At 41.8% G+C, this 14,198-nt stretch overlaps 1 protein-coding gene across 2 annotated transcripts; it reads left to right on the forward strand.

The window, feature by feature from the left end:
- The first annotated feature begins 4,957 nt into the window (after positions 1–4,957).
- Positions 4,958–11,407, forward strand: spag6 (sperm associated antigen 6). Of its 2 annotated transcripts, XM_029696574.1 has the most exons (11): positions 4,958–5,152; positions 5,289–5,384; positions 5,562–5,728; positions 6,065–6,248; positions 6,387–6,592; positions 6,801–6,974; positions 7,142–7,294; positions 8,146–8,337; positions 8,518–8,634; positions 10,573–10,718; positions 10,834–11,407. In XM_029696574.1, the coding sequence occupies exons 1-11, from the start codon at positions 5,005–5,007 to the stop codon at positions 10,895–10,897; spliced, it is 1,647 nt and encodes a 548-aa protein (XP_029552434.1). In that variant the 5' UTR covers positions 4,958–5,004; the 3' UTR covers positions 10,898–11,407. The 2 variants fall into 2 exon arrangements, with proteins under 2 accessions (XP_029552434.1, XP_029552442.1); XM_029696582.1 differs by lacking the exon at positions 4,958–5,152 and having other exon boundaries at positions 5,163–5,384.
- The last annotated feature ends 2,791 nt before the right edge of the window (positions 11,408–14,198 follow it).

The raw sequence follows: 14,198 nt of genomic DNA on the forward strand, positions 1-14,198 counted from the left end.
TTAAGGTATCTGTGACCAACGGATGCATATCTATATTCCCAGTCATGTGAAACAATTACTGTGTCAAATAATTACTGTAGAAGGAATTTAAAAAAAAATGCTAGGTGTTAGTTACATGTAATTACCATCAATATATGAAAATTCCATGTAAATAGGTGTATGTCTTATCAGTGCAACAATGGAAAGGGCAATTTTGATATTGATTATAATGACTAATAAACATTTTTTATTATGTATATTTATAGGCACTGCACAATTTTAAAACGGTGTCTGTGAAGATTGTATTGACAGTTTTGAGTGGTCAACCACAAGATCCCAAGAAAATTGTATTTGCAATTGCCTGCTGGTTTGTAGTTGTGTAAGCTATACACCATATTGGCTGTATAAGTTTCTCAGTAAATCGACAACAACCCCTTAAGTAATTAGACTGCACTAATGCAGATGTTTGATATCACTATTTTCATGACATTCAAAGGTCATTTTGAAAGTTTATTTTTATTTTGTATTAATTAATTTATTGCATGGCTGTTTCTTTAGGACCTCTATCCCCACTCATTCCTTATCTGACCAAGAATTAGATTTACTGAAAATATATGTAAATGAATTTGAATCATGCTAAATTTCGACAGATTATTTCCCAAATTGACAGAAATTAGGCCCGTACATTAGCCTAATATTGTTTATTTTAAAATATCTCGTCATGAAACAACTTACCTTTTTTACTTTTTGCTTTTTATCAAATAATAAATGTTTTTAATCCTGACAAAATACAACATTTATTAAAAAGTTTCAAATGTATGATTTCTCTTGTAGCCTTGTAGCCGACATGGTAGAACTTTGGTTTCATGAATTTGTTTAATATGTGAGAAACTTTGGAGCTGTCCATATTGGTCTGACAGGTCTGAAAGAACGTAGGTTATGCACACTGTCAATGTTAGTTAGTACTTGGGTGGTCCACCAATTAGGTGCCTTTTGTGTAGTGTAACTTGAATGAAAAAAAAAACGTTTTATTTCACCTCATTTTTACATTCTGTCATGAAGAGATGTCAATATGTTTAACATAATAATTTTAAAAAAATCCATCTCAAGAGATTAAATTAATAAAATGACTATCGTAAGTGCCTATTTAGTGACAAATACGGTAACTGTTGACAATAACAGGGTTGACAACTTAATCTTAAACCATCCATAAATCCTCTTGTTACAGGGGGAATAGAAACTTGTTGTGTGCACCAGGGAGGGGCAATTAAATGCCAGCTTTCACCCCCAAAATGACATTGTTAAAACATTTCTAGGCTGTCTATCTATGGGTAACAGGGTTGACTTGCTATGCTCGGCCCTCTCAGTTTTCCACCACAAAACACCCAAAAATGGCCAAAAAGAGTAGAACCAGCTCACCTGCTTTAACACTATGATTTGACTACTAGATGTTCAATGTTTCTTAAAAAAAATATTTAAAAAGGAATAGTTTCACCATAAAAAAAACAAAAGTTCAGTTTATGTAACAGGGTTGACCTTAAATGAGGCTTGTTTTTATGAAACACTAATCACATGAAATAAATAATAATCTTCAGAAGTATCTAAATAACTAGGGCTTTACAATGATGGTGAAAACTTGGAGAAATTATGGGGTTAAGTGGGTTAAAATCTTCCTTGAAGTCAGAAGATGCTTAGACAGACATGTCAAAATGCTGAACTTTGGCACTTTAGCAAGTTTATTCATATTAAAAATCGTATTTATTGAATATTTAATGTGGTCTTAAAGGGCACTTTATTTAATATAACAGGTTTTTAAAATGAAATATTTGTGTACAATTTCTACTTTAAATATCTTAGGGGTGAAAAAGGAACTCATTTCATGGAACAACCCATTTCCCTTATGATTAATAATAATAATAATAATGCAAATCATATATGCATTTTATATAGCGCTTTTCATTATACAGATTTTTTTTTAAAAGCAGACTACATGTAGTTCTTGGGCTGGACAATGGTCTTCAACAGAGGCTGGCTCGTCCAGGTCATATCCAGCTCAAATGGGCTGCATATAGGCCCACCCTACTACCACAGAGTTTCTAAACTAAGAGGCGCAACATCGCAAAACTTCCGGGAACGCCTGCGAAACAGACCAAACACACCAGGCCTGGGTTTGAAAAGTCAATGACAGAAGTTAAGCATTATTCCTTACTTGTTAATTTTCTCAAAGTCTAAAGGCACAAGCTAGATTCGAGGCAATGTCTTAAGTAGTTGAACATGTTACTACTCCAACCTCGTGAAAGTGACAAACTGAAACGTTTTAATTTTCGTCAAAAACAACTTTATATCAAGTGCCTTTGATTTGACGGCCTGCACACGCGCATTTCAGCGCGCCAGACGACCGTTAGACCCGGTGACTTGTTCTACACATGAGCTTTGCTAGCCAACGTCGCCATGACATCACCGACACGTTTTTCGATTGGAGAAGCAGTTTTAGCCTGTCTTCATAACGTACTGTCTTTGCTACAACCATCTCCTGAAAGTGAGTCTAGAGTCTTCACTCTCCCCCCTCAGCACTCTCCCTTTTCACGCTGTTCTCAGCTCCTCTGATGCCCTAAAGCAGGCTTGAGTACAGGGAATCAAACCTAGTCATTTATGTCAGACTTTTGAAGATACAAAAATATATCTAAACAATTACCATTTTACAGTACTTTAATTTCCTTAGCATAAAGCTTAATTTCGGAATAAAAGTACTTACAAACAACCGTAGCTAGGCCTATAGCCTAATGTTTGATGTAGGCTATGGCATAGCATTTTTCTGTCACCATGTAGACTAAGCATATATATTTTTTTAATTATATCTATTAGTGCGTATATATAAAGCCTATTGGTTCAATGGAGTTGCACCCCATGATATCCCCATTGTGGCTACATTGTTGCAAACTTTTGTGTAGAATCTCTCTCACTTCAACGTTTCAGTGTAGGCTAACCATTTGAAGCTTCAAAGTAACAATGTTGTTATTCTATAATTAGCTTTTTTATGTGCGTGAAGGTGCGAGCCAAGTCATCAACCACTAAATGGATTATTTCACCATAGAAAAAAATCATAGTGATTCTCTCTTACTTGGGCAATATATGTTTTCGGGAGTGAGACAATGGAAAGCAGAAGCAGAAGGAGCACACTTTTCACGTCGTTTCTCTCCGTCGGCATGCTATACTTCAAAGTGCAAGGACTGTCCGAAGCGCGTCCACGTTCAACCGAGAACCCTCCGCCTGGGACCTCATTCATAAATTAAATATGGTGGGTTTAGCCTATATATAGTTTACAATTGCACTTTCATATTAGTACATTTAGCTTTATTTGAACCAACGACCGCTAACTACCATGTGGCTGGACCAGTTTTCCCAAAAGCGTAACATGGGTAACCTTTTGCTTGTTGTCCAACCAACAACGTCAATGCCGCTACCACAAGCCAATACACTAAATTTACCTGAGAATTAGATTTGCACTTATTTCACTGTGGTTGATTAGTCAACATGCAATAATAGGCTACCTACAAATAATTCATCTCAGTGATTGACAACATACAGGTCCTGTACACTGTCAATCACTGAGATGAATTATTTGCGTTGCTGGCTTCATAAAAAACTGTTTATCTGATGGATTTCAGACATCTCTCTCTCAATTCAATTTCAATTTAAGGGCTTTATTGGAATGTAAAACATATGTTTACATTGCCAAAGCAAGTGCAATAGATTATAAACAAAGGTGAAATAAACAATAAAAAATGAACAGCAAACATTGCAAGTTCCAAAAGAATAAAGACATTTCAAATGTCATATTGTCTATATACAGTGTTGTAATGATGTGCCAAGAGTGTGCAAAGCTGTCATCAAGGCAAAGGGTGGCTACTTTGAAGAATCTAAAATATATTTTGATTTGTTTAACACTTCTCTGGTTACTACATGATTCCATATGTTATTTCATAGTTTTGATGTCTTCACTATTATTCTACAATGTAGAAAATAGTACAAATAAAGAAAAACCCTTGAATGAGTAGGTGTGCCAAAACTTTTGACTGGTACTGTACATATACACTACATGACCAAAAGTATGTGGACACCTGCTTGTGGAACATCTCATTCCAAAATCATGGGCATTAATATGGAGTTGGTCCCCCCTTTCCTGCTATAACAGCCTCCACTCCTCTGGGAAGGCTTTCAACTAGATGTTGGAATGTTGCTACGGGACTTGCTTCCATTCAGCCACAAGAGCAATAGTGAGGTTGGGCACTGATGTTGGGTGATTAAACCTGGTTCGCAGTTGGCGTCCCAATTCATCCCAAAGATGTTCGATGGAGTTGAGATCAGGGCTTTGTGCAGGCCAGTCAAGTTCTTCCACACCGATCTCGACAAACCATTTCTCTATGGACCATGCTTTGTGCACGGGGCCATTGTCATGCTGAAACAGGAAAGGACCTTCCCCAAACTGTTGCCACAAAGTTGGAAACACAGAATCATCTAGAATGTCATTGTATGATGTAACATTAAAGATTTCCCTTCGCTGGAACATAATTGCACACTCACAAACTCGACCAAAAACGAGGGCTGAGGGGCTTACTTTGCCAACTTCCCTTGCTTGGCTAATCATTTCGACCAACGACAAAGATGGCCGCGGGGAGGGTGTGTCTTTTAATGAGTTTGAAACGCAGCCATTAGAGTATGCATATTCATGTCTAGGCTAGTAGCATAGCATCTCTCTCCATTGAATACAGGCGGTTGACGTCAACAAATATAATCGAATATTCAAAACAAGATTTACAATAATGAGATGTATTCACTCATCCAAAGAAAGGAAAGGCGGGTGCTAGACAGCCCCTCGTGATGCTTGGTGGACAACGACTCCCATTGTGAGGGCTAAGAGACGTGTATCTCGTTACAGCTCAGTGACGCAACCTGCTTTTGCTTCCGGTTTGTTGCTAGGGCAACAGTGACACGCTAACCCAAACTTGAGGCTGCGAGAGTTAGATGCTGCACCGCACTGTTTACTGCTGCTTTTCAGGGAAAACTCACAAGCAACAATATATTTGTTGCTGTTACATATTTATTAGAAAAGTGGAGTTCTTAAAAAAAAAAAATCTAATTGTAATCATGAGTCAACGACAGGTTTTACAAGGTAAGATCATTCGAAGTTGCATGTTTTCACGACTGTTTTCAAGGCTGTTTTGATTGAACCACCCCAAGCAGTGCCAGGCAAAACTTGAAGAACATGATGACTCAGTTGTTGAAATATTAATGGATCTATTTTTTAGTGTTTGAGCAGTATCAGAAATCAAGGACACAGTTTGTGCAGACTATTGCTGAGCTTGCAACAAGACCACAAAACATTGAAACTTTACAAAATGCTGGTAAGTTGGGACTTGGGTTGGGTAGGGACTTGGGTCGCCTACAGTACCCATTTCTCTCTAAACCAATATCCTCTTTTAGGTGACTTTCATTGATGTGCTTCTGATCACATTTCTATAGCTAAAGTTAGCTCTTATAACAAGACAAGTCCTTCCCTACTGTACCTGTCCCTCCTCTAGGTGTGATGTCCCTGCTGAGGCCTTTACTGCTAGACGTGGTTCCTACCATCCAGCAGACAACTGCTCTGGCTCTGGGACGACTAGCCAACTACAATGACGACCTGGCAGAGGCCGTCGTCAAGGGAGACATCCTCCCACAGCTCGTCTACTCCCTGACCGAGCAGAACGTATGTCTCTATGTGTGTATGTGTGTGTGTACACCTACATACCCTCCCTCATTCACCATGCTGAATGTTGTCCCTGACACTGAGAGTGTGTTGGCATTCTCCCCTGGGAAGGGGGCCACTGCATAGCCTAAAGCACCTTTCACACCACAGCAGGGCCTCTCTCTCTATCTGGTATCTACCTTCTCACAGGGATCTGGGTGCTTGGCCACTGCTCTGAATGTATACTCTTGCTAAAGAGCATCTGCTAAATGTGCATTAAATATTTTATTCTCCCATCGGTGTGTTTGTGTGTGTCTGTGTCTATATGTTTGTGTGTGTGTGTGTGTGTGTGTGTAGAGGTTCTATAAGAAGGCAGCAGCGTTTGTCCTGCGTGCGGTGGCCAAGCACAGCCCTGCTCTGGCCCAGGCCGTGGTGGACTGTGGAGCGCTGGACGCTCTGGTCATCTGTCTGGAAGAGTTTGACCCTGGGGTCAAGGAGGCTGCTGCTTGGGCTCTGGGATACATTGCACGCCACAATGCACGTAAGGATATAGTACACACACACACACACACACACACACACACACACACACACACACACACACACACACACACACACACACACACACACACACACACGCACACACAAACAGTAACACCCCTCCCCTTTCTGTATGTAGACCTGTCTCAGGCGGTAGTGGATGCGGGGGCCGTCCCTCTGCTGGTGCTGTGTATCCAGGAACCAGAGGTGGCCCTGAAACGCATTGCTGCCTCGGCCCTTAGCGACATCGCCAAGCACTCCCCTGAGCTAGCTCAGACCGTGGTCGACACCGGCGCCATCGCACACCTGGCACAAATGATCCTCAACCCTGATGCCAAACTGAAGGTGAGGGCAGGAACACTGAGACAAAATAAGGCCTACCTAGACAGGTTTGCAGATTAAATGTATGTCATGTGGAAAGACATAAACGAGATTAGGTTAGATGTTACAGTCATCTCTAAAACCCTGCATCCCACTCTCTTTCTTTCTTTCCTCCCTCTCCTCTTCTTCAATTCCTCTCCCTCCCCATGTCCCCTCCCCCTCCTCCATTCAGAGGCAGGTGTTCTCTGCCCTGAGTCAGATCAGTAAGCACTCGGTGGACCTGGCTGAGATGGTGGTGGAGGCAGAGATCTTCCCTGCTGTCCTGGCCTGCCTCCGAGACCCAGATGAGTACGTCAGGAAGAATGTTACCACACTGATGAGAGAGATCACCAAACACACACCTGAGGTACACACACACACACACACACACCAAACATCAGAGGTATACAGATGATACACACACCACACTTCAAAGCACACATTCATCTACACCAAACACACCACACACTAGAGGTACCAAAACATATTCTCACCCGTTTCCCTACCCTGGCCTGAATGTGTGTGTGTGTATAGCTGTCTCTGATGATCGTGAACGCGGGTGGTGTGGCGGCGGTGATTGACTACCTGGGTGATAGCCGTGGTAACGTGCGGTTACCTGGGATTATGATGCTCGGATATGTGGCCGCTCACTCTGAAAACCTTGCCATGGCCGTCATCGTGTCTAAGGTGTGTGTGCACTGTGCATGTCTCTAAGGTGTGTGTGTGCACTATGCATGTCTCCCAGGTGTGTGTGTGCACTGTGCATGTCTCTAAGGTGTGTGTGTGCACTATGCATGTCTCCAAAGTGTGTGTGTGTGTGCACTGTGCATGTCTCTAAGGTGTGTGTGCACTGTGCATGTCTCTAAGGTGTGTGTGCACTGTGCATGTCTCTAAGGTGTGTGTGTGTGCACTGTGCATGTCTCTAAGGTGTGTGTGCACTGTGCATGTCTCTAAGGTGTGTGTGCACTGTGCATGTCTCTAAGGTGTGTGTGCACTGTGCATGTCTCCAAGGTGTGTGTGTTTGTGTGTGCACTGTCTACAAGGTGTTTGCTCTTGCTCCCTGCCTCTCCTTCATAACCTCTCTCCTCCCTCCTTCCCTCTCCTTCCTAACCTCTCTCCTCCTCCCTCCTTCCCTCTCCTTCCTAACCTCTCTCCTCCCTCCTTCCCTCTCCTTCCTAACCTCTCTCCTCCTCCCTCCTTCCATCTCCTTCATAACCTCTCTCCTCCCTCCTTCCCTCTCCTTCCTAACCTCTCTCCTCCCTCCTTCCCTCTCCTTCCTAACCTCTCTCCTCCCTCCTTCCCTCTCCTTCCTAACCTCTCTCCTCCCTCCTTCCCTCTCCTTCCTAACCTCTCTCCTCCTCCCTCCTTCCATCTCCTTCATAACCTCTCTCCTCCCTCCTTCCCTCTCCTTCCTAACCTCTCTCCTCCCTCCTTCCCTCTCCTTCCTAACCTCTCTCCTCCTCCCTCCTTCCATCTCCTTCATAACCTCTCGCCTCCTCCTGTCCTCCCTGGTTGTTGTTGCTCCTCCGGCCCTGTAGGGGGTGCCCCAGCTGGCCATCTGTCTGTCTGAGGAGCCAGAGGAGCACATCAAGGCGGCCACAGCGTGGGCGTTTGGCCAGATCGGCCGCCACACCCCGGAGCACGCTAGGGCCGTGTCCACAGCTAACGTCCTGCCCAAGCTACTGGCCCTCTACATGAACACGGACAGCTCAGAGGACCTGCAGGTCAAGGTAAGGTGTCATAGGTCAATGTTGTCACAGGTTACACACAACCTGTGTAGTAGGCAGGGATGCTACTGAATATCTTACTGAACAGTTCTGAGGGTCATAAGAGCTGCAGACAGTAAGACCATAATGTATTCTCTATCATCCTGAGTCCTGACATCTCCCCTCCCTCCTTCTGTCCCCCAGGCTAAGAAGGCTCTGAAGAGCATCCTACAGAAGTGCACCTACCTGCCTGCTCTGGAGCCCCTGCTCTACGAAGCTCCCAGCAACATCCTCAAACATGTCGTCTGCCAGTTCAGCAAGGTGGGGGCGCATTTCTCAACACTTATTTACATAGGCCTCTTCAGACTACTAGGTATCACAGAAAAGATTCTACAAGGGCCCCACACAGCCTAATACTCTTTTCAACTTGGAAATCAGAATGTTTTAATACATACAGTGAGGGAAAAAAGTATTTGATTCCCTACTGATTTTGTACATTTGCCCACTGACAAAGAAATGATCAGTCAATAATTTTAATGGTAGGTTTATTTGAACAGTGAGAGACAGAATCACAACAAAAAAATCCAGAAAAACGCATGTCAAAAATGTTATAAATTGATTTGCATTTTAATGAGGGAAATAAGTATTTGACCCCCTCTCAATCAGAAAGATTTCTGGCTCCCAGGTGTCTTTTATACAGGTAACGAGCTGAGATTAGGAGCACACTCTTAAAGGGAGTGCTCCTAATCTCAGCTTGTTACCTGTATAAAAGACACCTGTCCACAGAAACAATCAATCAATCAGATTCCAAACTCTCCACCATGGCCAAGACCAAAGAGCTCTCCAAAGATGTCAGGGACAAGATTGTAGACCTACAAAAGGCTGGAATGGGCTACAAGACCATCGCCAAGCAGCTTGGTGAGAAGGTGACAACAGTTGGTGTGATTATTCGCAATTGGAAGAAACACAAAAGAACTGTCAATCTCCCTCGGCCTGGGGCTCCATGCAAGATCTCACCTCGTGGGGTTGCAATGATCATGAGAACGGTGAGGAATCAGCCCAGAACTACACGGGAGGATCTTGTCAATGATCTCAAGCCAGCTGGGACCATAGTCACCAAGAAAACAATTGGTAACACACTACGCCGTGAAGGACTGAAATCCTGCAGCGCCCGCAAGGTCCCCCTGCTCAAGAAAGCATATATACATGCCCGTCTGAAGTTTGCCAATGAACATCTGAATGATTCAGAGGACAACTGGGTGAAAGTGTTGTGGTCAGATGAGACCAAAATGGAGCTCTTTGGCATTAACTCAACTTGCCGTGTTTGGAGGAGGAGGAATGCTGCCTATGACCCCAAGAACACCATCCCCACCGTCAAACATGGAGGTGGAAACATTATGCTTTGGGGGTGTTTTTCTGCTAAGGGGACAGGACAACTTCACCGCATCAAAGGGACGATGGACGGGGCCATGTACCGTCAAATCTTGGGTGAGAACCTCCTTCCCTCAGCCAGGGCATTGAAAATGGGTCGTGGATGGGTATTCCAGCATGACAATGACCCAAAACACACGGCCAAGGCAACAAAGGAGTGGCTCAAGAAGAAGCACATTAAGGTCCTGGAGTGGCCTAGCCAGTCTCTAGACCTTAATCCCATAGAAAATCTGTGGAGGGAGCTGAAGGTTCGAGTTGCCAAATGTCAGCCTCGAAACCTTAATGACTTGGAGAAGATCTGCAAAGAGGAGTGGGACAAAATCCCTCCTGAGATGTGTGCAAACCTTGTGGCCAACTACAAGAAACATCTGACCTCTGTGATTGCCAACAAGGGTTTTGCCACCAAGTACTAAGTCATGTTTTGCAGAGGGGTCAAATACTTATTTCCCTCATTAAAATGCAAATCAATTTATAACATTTTTGACATGCGTTTCTCTGGATTTTTTGTTGTTGCGATTCTGTCTCTCACTGTTCAAATAAACCTACCATTAAAATTATAGACTGATCATTTCTTTGTCAGTGGGCAAATGTACAAAATCAGCAGGGGATCAAATACTTTTTTCCCTCACTGTATAAGTTTAGGAAATGTTTTAAAACATGTTTGAGAAACAATTTTCATCAGTCCAGTTTATAAGTGCAAGACTTGATTTAATCTCTGTCTTTAATCTCTGTCAAAGGCTTATGTTTGGTTCAGACAGCCCAGGGTTTCAAAATCCAGTGCATTGTATTCCTTGTATCCTCCCCTCTCCCCTTCTCTCCCCTCTCCAGGTGCTGCCCCATGACAGCAAGGCTCGTCGTCTGTTTGTAACCAGTGGAGGCCTCAAGAAGGTTCAGGAAATTAAGGCTGATCCTGGATCTGCCCTGCAGGAATACATCAACTCTATCAACAACTGTTACCCTGAGGAGATAGTCAGGTACACACACACAATCTCACACAAAAACATCATATTCATCTAGCATGTTTCTACTACCAGGCATTTCCTCATCCCCAAGTGAACCCTAAATATGTCCTCTGTTCTCTTGCTGTAGGTACTACTCCCCCGGTTACTCAGAGACTCTGCTGGCGCGGGTAGAGAAGTACCAGCCTGTCTGAGGGTCTTAGCCCAGCTTACTGGGGGTTACGGGCTCACATACCTCTATTACTGATGTGACTATTTCACCCCCGACCATGAATATGAGGACAGCAGACCTATATAAAACAATCTCTTGTTATTGCAGTGATTATGTTGTCTGTCTTTGTCTCAGTGGCCATTACATTATCATATGGACTGTATATGCATTGTCATAGCTGTGTAGATCTGTGTTAGCAGGAATGAGGAATTGCATCATTAACTTGCTCAACAGTGTACTCTGTATGCCTAAACAAGTAACTTACTAGTATTGAACCATTGTATATGCAGCTAATATTCATAGGTTTATTTTATATTTATAGGATATATGATTATTTCCACTAGAAATGTAATGTTGTGTGCATTATTGCTTTTCATCCAGCATGCAGGTCTTTCATAAAATAAACATTATAGTAAATTAAATGTAACAAGCCTAAAACCATACATATTTTAATTAAAACAGGACAGTGAAAATAAATATTTACTCAATTTTAGATACGAACTCTGCATTGTTATTTCCATATACAGTATTTCTTCCTTAAAATAATGTTTCCTGGGACGAACTATGAGCTGTTCTTCATTAATATGATGTCTTCCTAACGATTCCTTTATGGGACCTCATCATATAAACTAATACTCAGTTGAATGTCAACAAATTAATTCTGATTAATAACAAATATTTGGGCAATTTTTTTAATCATACAGACAGAATGTCGTTGACAGCTGCCTTTGCGGTTGTTGTCGGCTACCGCACAGACCTATAGCAGTTGTAACCAGCACTCTGCTGCTCCCTGGCGGCCGCATTCTCCTCCCGTCTCACATTACATTTTTCCAACAGTCGTGCAGCACATGGCGACACCCTGTTTGTTTACTGTCCGTGACATGGGTTAACTCCAGATTGTACTGACGGTAAAAAATATGGTTGGCGTATGTGCGAGTCTTTCTAACCACTACTGGCCTATATGATGTGCAGAATGATTTGGAGCGACAGGTAGACTAGAGCATAAGACTAGTAACCGAAAGGTTGCGAGATCGGATCCCGAGCTGACAAGGTAAAAAGCTGTCGTTCTGCCCCTGAGCAAGGCAGTTAACCCACTGTTCCTAGGCCGTCATTGAAAATAAGAATTTGTTCTTAACTGACTTGCCTTGTTAAATAAAGATAAAATAAAAGTCTGCTTTTGACGTATATGGGCGAGGAGCCTTATTACAGGACCACCAGAATATTTTGTATATAAAAAAACCTGGGTATAGAATATAATGAAAAGAGCTGCAGTTGGGTTGGGTAAGATGTACATTTGGACAAAAGTGCAGAAATGAAATGGCCCGTCGAATCAATGGTTTAGAATCCAAGGTTCACTGCAGCCTCTCAGACTTGAGAGAGGAGAAAACTCAATGCGAGTTCTCTGGAGCACAAGTCAGAATTAATAAAGTCTGTCGAAATGTACATTTAAATGTGTTATTGCTTTTTGTCTCACTAAATCGTTTAATTAATTAATAATAGACTTCTTATACAGGCTAATTGTTCAGAATCTATATTGGTGATAGTTTTGTTTAGGATAAATAGGCACGTTTTCCTTAACATAATGGTTGCATTTTTAAAGCCCATAAACGGGAGAGAAAAAAGTTAGCAAAAATAACCAAGGCCCTCACACACTCTGGATAAATCATATAGACTACGTTAGGCTACACATCTTCTGACACAACAATGCTCTCATGTAATTCATCTTTTTTAGACTGAAAGGCGGTCTGCTAATTCAGACCTAGGTTGTCTGCTAATTTAGAAATCTAACTTTCATTTAAGATACAAAAACATGTTTTCGTTTTATGATTTTCAAGGTACTTTCATCCATATGGAAGGACAATTTGTTTATACATTTCTTGCAACTTTCGATAGGGCATGTGAGTAATATATTTATTTTATTGGGTAATCTATTCATTTCCAGTCATCTTAACATTTGAGAAAAACAAAGAAGGATTTAATGTTCACACGAGAAGCACTTTTAATTACAAGCAAGCACACACACACACACACACACACACACACACACACACACACACACACACACACACACACACACACACACACACACACACACACACACACACACACACACACACACACACACACACACACACACACACACACCACCTGGACAGGCGTGAATCCCCACAGTGTGTGTGATAATCACCCTCACTTTGTCATTATTCTTAACAAAATCATAAAAACTCGAGAGGAAGGCCTATATTATTTAGGTCTCACCAGGGTTAAAGGCTGCAAGAAGATATGCTTAAGGCTGTAAAGTGCCTTCAGAAAATATTCACACCCTTTAACTTTTTCCACATTTTATTTTGTTGCAGCCTGAATTTAAAATTATTACATTTAGATTTTGTGTCACTGATCTACACACAATAATGTCAAAGTGGAATTTTGTCTGTATAACATTTTTGAAATGAATACAAATTTAAATCTGAAATGTCTTGAGTCAAATAAGTATTCAAACCCTTTGTTATGACAAGTCTATATAAGTTCAGGAGTAAAAATGTGCTTAACAAGTCACATAATAATTTGCATGGACTCATTCTGTGTTCAATAATAGTGGTTAACATAATAATAGTGGTTAACATTTTTGGATGACTGCCTCATCTCTGTACCTCACACATACAATTATCTGTAAGATCCCTCAGTTGAGCACAGATTCAAGTACAGATTTAACCAAAGGGATCAGGGAGGTTTTTCAATGCCTCACCCCAAAAAATTGGTAGAATCTTAAAAAAAAAAATATATATATATAAAATATAAGCAGATGCTGAATATCCCTTTGAGCATGGTGAAATTATTCATTAGACTTTGGATGGTGTATCAATACACCCAGTCACTACAAAGATACGGGCATCCTTCCTAACTCAGTTGCCTTAGAGGAAGGAAACTGCTCAGGGATTTCACCATGAGGCCAACAGTGATTTTAAAACAGTTACAGAGTTTAATGGTTGTGATATGAGAAAACTGAGGATGGATCAACAACATTGTAGTCACTCCACAATACTAACCTAAATGACAGAGTGAAAAGAAGGTCGCCTGTACAGAATATAAATATTCCAAAACATGCATCCTATTTGCAACAAGGCAAAATACTGCAAAACAATGTGGCAAAGAAATTCACTTTTTGTCCTGAATACAAAGAGTTATGTTTGGGGCAAATCCAATACAACACATCACTGAGTACCACTCTTCATATTTTCAAGCACGGTGGTGGCTGCATCATGTTATTGGTATGCTTGTCATCG

This window comes from Salmo trutta, chromosome 2 (genome assembly GCF_901001165.1).
Source record: "Salmo trutta chromosome 2, fSalTru1.1, whole genome shotgun sequence".
NCBI lineage: Eukaryota > Metazoa > Chordata > Actinopteri > Salmoniformes > Salmonidae > Salmo > Salmo trutta.

Excerpts from the sequence above, each read along its gene's own strand:
- spag6 (XM_029696574.1), top strand. The coding sequence starts at position 5,005 with ATGCTGCACCGCACTGTTTACTGCTGCTTTTCAGGGAAAACTCACAAG. Across the intron at positions 5,385-5,561 it reads TGAAACTTTACAAAATGCTG|GTGTGATGTCCCTGCTGAGG; the intron begins GTAAGTTGGGAC and ends TCCCTCCTCTAG. Across the intron at positions 6,249-6,386 it reads CATTGCACGCCACAATGCAC|ACCTGTCTCAGGCGGTAGTG; the intron begins GTAAGGATATAG and ends TTCTGTATGTAG.